This window comes from Dufourea novaeangliae, unplaced genomic scaffold (genome assembly GCF_001272555.1).
Source record: "Dufourea novaeangliae isolate 0120121106 unplaced genomic scaffold, ASM127255v1 scaffold56, whole genome shotgun sequence".
NCBI classification, from domain to species: Eukaryota; Metazoa; Arthropoda; class Insecta; order Hymenoptera; family Halictidae; genus Dufourea; species Dufourea novaeangliae.
This window is the reverse complement of record NW_015373942.1, coordinates 7,005,626-7,012,078: the sequence shown is the minus strand read 5'-3', so window position 1 is coordinate 7,012,078 and position 6,453 is coordinate 7,005,626. Positions and strand designations below refer to the sequence as shown.

The 6,453-nt window shown below is 37.2% G+C and overlaps 1 protein-coding gene across 1 annotated transcript in view; it reads left to right on the top strand.

The window, feature by feature from the left end:
* LOC107185776 (probable phospholipid-transporting ATPase IA) overlaps positions 1–6,453 on the top strand; it is a 32,358-nt gene that overhangs the window by 16,909 nt on the left and 8,996 nt on the right. The window contains exons 2-3 of the mRNA XM_015573533.1: positions 2,320–2,680; positions 6,440–6,451. Of these exons, the coding sequence (XP_015429019.1) occupies positions 2,335–2,680; positions 6,440–6,451 (358 nt within the window). The 5' untranslated portion in view covers positions 2,320–2,334. The remainder of the gene's footprint in view (positions 1–2,319; positions 2,681–6,439; positions 6,452–6,453) is intronic.

Sequence of the window (6,453 nt, the reverse complement as noted above, 5' to 3'; positions counted from 1 at the left end):
CGCTCTGTAACTTCGTGTCAACATCGCATACTCCAAGTAACTTCTGTCAGCGAACAAAAGTTATTATTTCACTGTTTCTTAACATTTAATGATGTGATATCTTAACAATTTGAACTTTTGCGAAACTATACGCTAAGAAATGATAAGGACAAACAGGTAATGGAATGGACTGGTAAATATTTTAATAAGGGGCCTCGGATGGTTGATAGCGGATAGATAGATATCTGTAGGTGCAGAATTGATAGGATAATTCTAAATGCATAGGCTGGTCACCGCGTTTCGATTTATTTATTCGGTAGATTGGTTATCCTTCTAGCGATGTACGTTCAATCGAGTCGGTTCTTCGAAAGGAAAGGTGTTCTAGTAAAACAAAATAACTTTGAATTATATTGTAAAGGAATGAAGAGGCTTAACGCGGTTGTCGCCGAGTTAGTTTTCTTTTTTTTGCACTTACGCTGCGCAATAAATTGCACTTTATCATTATCGGTCCTTGATAACCGATACAGTCTGTACAAATACTGTCTGAAAACGAACTGCTTTTCTTTAGAATAAAAGCTGTAGAATAAGTAAAATTCATGGTGCGTGTCTCGGAAATTCACGAAGTAAAGAAAATGTAAACATTTATTAATGAAAGGGTATGTACAGGGTTTTATAAAAGAAGTGTGGTCATGTTATTTTTAAGCAATTTTTAAATTAAATAATATAAATATATATTTTTTATCAATATTTTATTCAATCTTTCCAATTATGTATGTAATACATATAATATCGACCAAATGAGTAAAGATGGCCGCTGCCTAATAAGCAATCAGTTAATGGACGTCCTAATCGTAGAGCCCCGAATTTCACAACGCAGAAATTTATTTTGAATTTCTTTGGGGAGATGTAGTTGAGGGTACTAAATCCAGATCAGTTTAATATGTAGGTGACCCACAATCAATTAACACACGTTGATTTCCGTGGGGGACACCGGTGGCCGGCACTCGTCTTGCCAGTAACGTCATGGGGGTCACCGGTGATCGACGAGGCTGAAATTAATTGGAACACTTGCGTCAAAAGAATAACATTCACTTTTCACTAATATCAATATTGGAGCATAAACTAAGATACCTCCACGGAATGAATATGGGTCATTCTCCGCGAAATCGGACATTTTTTGGAGCACCATTTCTAATTTTGTTGACACTTGGATATGTTGTAGTATTTAGCGATATATAAACGTATCTCGAAGGATTTTTGAAAATTTTAAAAATTGTTGATTTTACAGCTGTTTGAAATTTAGGGTCAACCTTTTTTCAATAAATCATAACTATTGAATTAACAAACTGATGATAATGAGCTTTACGGGTACTTACAGTGGAGACATGAGAGTACCAAATAAAAATTATTTCAGTTAAAAAAAGATATTTTTTAACCATTTATTTTCCAATTGTTTTAAATGAATGCCCTGTTTTTATACCAGGGAACTATTTAAAAATTTGAAGAAAAATGAGGATATAGTCCTATTTGCCCTCTTTATGGACGTATCTTCGAAAATATGGACACTTTAAAATTGGCCGTATGAAAATTAATTGAAGTAAACGCTACGTTGATTCACATCGGCCTGACTTACGTGGAATAACCCATACGAAGTATGATAAACTGGTTTGATTCAATAATTTCATGTATGTAGTATTCTATTCTCACATACTCCGTATGACGGACATTTCACACTGGCGCTGTGATCAAAGCATACGAAAATTCGTCGGTACATAGTTAAAGCGTTACGGTATCCGGCTATCCCGATCGATCACAAATTGTTTCACCCCAAACCCAATATCTAACAAGATGGCCCCAATCTCCATTAACACTTTATATACCACGAACATTCCGCCTACAATTTCCACGATCATCGTATTATTTTTTGTAAAATCAATATAATTTCAGTGAATATTTAAAAATAATTTACAGATAAAAAATATATATGAACAGACTATAGCGAACTGGTGGGTTTAACACCGTGACGATCTGCATTAATGCGGATCGAATTTGAATTCGCTCACTTTCTACAACCTTGACCGAGTCTCGGCACCTATCTGCCTCCGATTTTTTTAAAGGGGATCCTCTCGCGGTGTAAAACACCTCTCTACGGTTATTCAAAGGACTTGTACGAGTTCGTAAAAATCCTGCCGACCGTAAAATATTAAAACATAGTGGAACCACTTTATGGCAAAGCAGACGCTAGGACCGAGGACAACTTTCGCCGTGAATCGCTCGGCCGGCTCGTGACGTCAGACATCGCGTCGAGTGACGTTAATGTGGCAATTCTATCTGATTTAGGCCCCGCTGCATTCAATGCAACCGACTGCCAGGGGGAGCCCCCGGGTTCCCAGTCCTGGCTCGTTGCGTCCCTACACACCTCCGGATCTCTCTTCCATACCTCATATGGACGGTACACCCTCGCAAGGCAGCGGTGTTCGTAGCAATTCCTCATCGGCGAGCGGTCGCAGGAAGGACGGTACGCAAGAGCAACAGACTACCACCACCGGGCCCTACATCATCGGCAGTCCCATCGATCTCGGGAGTATCGACAATGTCGATAACATCGGCCTTCGTATAGAGGCTCTGCCGCGCGGACGACGAAGGACACGCGAGCACATCGAGCTGCAGGAGGCTGCAACCGGCAGGTCGAGTTCCGAAGGTGAGAGACATCATCCGTGGTATTTAATAATGGTTTTTCTTATATACGTGTGGGAGTGTCGTTTGTTATTTTGATCGGTGTAATGAGCGGGAACTATGGAGGCATAGATATTATCATTGTTTACGAGTACGTGACGTGTCGTAAAACATGCGACGAAACCGGAAGCTCTGGAAATAATAGCCGGTTGGGTTCAGAGACTAAGGTAGAATGATCGCAGCTAGACTAAAGACGCATAAGATGGTAAAATATTGATGCGATCTATAAACGACTTATTGCACCTAGGGTGGGTCAATATCATCAGCGTAAAGGATTTTCCATTGTCGTGAAAATAATGAAAAGTGTTGTCGGGAAGAGCAAGTTCACGAGACATTGATCAGTTTGAGAGCTATTAGATTGTTAACTATTTTCTATAAATATGATGCATGTGATATCTGTTTCTTCCGAAATACTCTCACTCATAAGTATTAGGACACTTATCGAATGTGTAGTAAATGTTGTAAGGTATTATGAAATTGCTAAAAGTCTGAAATTAATATTATTTAGAGAATAGTAACGCTCAATCGGCAACGCTTATGCTACTGTGAAGTAATAACCGTGGTTTAAAATACATAACATTTACGAAATGGCACATTTTCTTCATTCAGACCAGATGTTCTAATATACATATATGAGCGGTAGTGTATGTTTGTTGAGTAGGTCAGCTTCTTGGTTTTACGAGCTTCGATGAACAGAAGACTTATAATAGTGTTGATTCGTAAATTATAGTGAATTAATTTGGATGTAGTCTGCTACAATAAAATAGGTTATCATAAATTCCCGAACGAGGAAAATGTGTATATTTGATATCAGTTAAGAATGCTGTCGATTCTGTTTCTTATCTACTCGATTCAGTTTGCAAAGGATTTTGAACCTCAACGTGTTTCTAAAGCTTAATGGTTAAATTGTAATATTGGTGGAATTTCAAACGAAAGTAATGAAGTTCCAGACGTTAGTTATAGCAGCTGCTGTTCATGGTCAGATATACATTTGTATAGTTCAATACCCATCACATCTTTAATTGTTTTTGATCAATAACGTACACACTTAATATCTGTTACATATGCTGTCGGTACTGTTCTCGATCTGTTCAGTTCCATTTGAAGAGAATTTTAAAAATTTGACGTCAATGCTTCTTAATGTTTGGGTGTTAAAAGATCGTTAGGATTTCATATGATTTCTCGACGCGCAGTGCGAACGCACCGAAACTCCACTCGTATCAGTGTAGCGTGAGCGGATTGACCAATAAGGTTTGATATCCCTCGTGTGGAGCCACCCCAGTGGAGTTGTCCTTGGCCCATAGTCTCCGGACATCGAGGTTGTTTATTGACGCAACCTTACCGTCCACGGCCCGATAGTCGCAGTAGTGCTGGTGGAGGACAGTACGGTGCTGACATCAACTTGTTGCCGGTAGCAGGCGCATGCGTTTTCGGGGTAACACGTGTACAGGGCTGTCGCGTTTCGTAAAACTCCCCTCCACAGTGTAGTATCAAATAAATTTAGAACCCCGTACTTCTTTCTATAGAAACATTCAACATTTCTAATATATTTCTTTAACTTTATAACTTTTACATTAGAAATCGTAATATTTTTTCTCATTTGACTACGATAACGAACGTTTTGGAAGCAATGTTTTCGGAGCTGATATACTATTTATTATTTTTCGTTAATTTTCTTAGCGGATTTTGGGAAAGTCAAATTTCTAATTTTATTAGAAGAATACATTTGAAAGGGATATCGATTACGTATTGCAAATAGAATTTATAAATTATTCCATCATCGACAGTGTCAGGGTCACATATACCACATCAAGAAATACACTGGCGACCAGTGCCACCTACGAACTACGAGCAGCGCATCGCGACAAATTTGCAGCCGCAATATGATCACGGAAATTTTTCGTTTCGGATCTTCCCCGAAGAACGTTTAGTTTCGGTTAACGTTGTTTCATGAACATTGATCCGTGGGTTCGCTTTCACGAATATTTCCGTTTCCGTTAGCTCGTCAAGGGTGTGGCGGCAGACACGAGGCTTCTTCCGGCACGATGACGCAGATATGTAATTTGTTTAACCGATCGTTATCTCGGGCAGAAAAGTGTGCTATTAGTGTATGTTAACCACTGTTTCGTGGTAAAGTGCGTGCCGAGTCGTGTGGAAGTGTTGACCATTTATATGAGTCCCTGTCATTGAGTCAATGAAAACGATGTTAGTTTGTTTGTAAAATGTCAAAACAAAGTCAGAGATTAAGTTTGATAGTTAGCATTTGATTGATAGGAAATGAGGATACAGCCTGGAGTCTAATCGTATGGTTATCTATCTTTTATTGTCTAATTACATTGTCAGTCATTGCTTTTTCCCCGTTTGATTCTTTTTAACCGTAACTTCTTTTGTATTGGGCAGGTTGTAGTCTAATTACCAGTTTATGTCATCTGCTTATTACATAGCTGCGTTTTAATAGTGTAGTTGTTCAAATACAACTGATAATACTCTGCCGGAAGTAATTATTACACGATTGGTGTTGAAGTACTCTAAAGTATATGAGCTTAAAATATTTTGCGTGAATGCTTGTCGCGAAATGATATACAATGGTAAGCGATAACTATCACTGGAGCTCGATATTACGCAATTTTTGTTTATTGTAACATAATCTAACGTGATGCACTGTGAGTAGTAGCGTGTCACTTATATCTAGATTGGATTCTACCAACAAAAGGTACATAATAAACGAATATATTTGTGTTATTAATAACGGTGACTTCGTCACGACCTTGAAACTGCAATAGCTTAAAAAATTATGTTCGAATTAAAAACCATATTCACAATTTATGTCAAGAATTTTTTTTATTTTGTAACCTATATAAAACTAATTATTTCAAGAATATTTAAATACTGTTTAATGTTTTAAAATATATGACGATTGCTTTCACGGAATATTAGTGGCATTAGAGTTTATTTTCGCAAGATAATATATTTCTGTTGACCGCGATAAAAGTCCTTTTACGGAATTCCCCAAATATGTGACTATAACCTCGAAGATATAGCAATCCCGAATCGCGTCACTTTAAAAATTTGACTCTATTTACTGTAATTTGTCTGACAATGAAATTTGTGTCGAAAGAAATTAGTTCGTCGTTATAACCTCGAATTATCAGTCCGCATTATTTACAGTACTAGTATCACAAACTGTATCATGTTACTGTACATATGCGTATAGTATTTTCCCCTTACTGTTGGTTAAATATGAGTTGAATGAACACAGAGAAGTGATGTGAAAGACGTTTTGTTTAGTAAACAGCATCATGGATGTAGCAGGTATAAAAGTGATACAATGGTTCAACGAACTCAGATCCCGTATTCATCTTTATGTACACGCTCAAAATCGTAAGTCTGTATGCGTTAAGATTAGTAGACAAGTGGTTGAATTAAACACGTGACTTGCACTTACCGTTGTAGTCCAATAAGAAATACGTTTGAAAAATTTTATAACTGCTATACATTAAATCACTTAAATATTTAGAGGTCACATTAAACAATTAGATATTTAATGTGCGAAATAAAATTTGATTATACAGTGTTGCATTAAGTACTGCGTTGCATGACATAGTAAAAAAGGGCGAAAGAAATCGAATTAATACCATGTAAAACTAAGAGATGTAAATTAGAATTTTAAATTACAGAAAAGTATTTGATCAATATACTTCATTATGGTATTTCTTTTTTGTAGTCGGTCCAATAAGA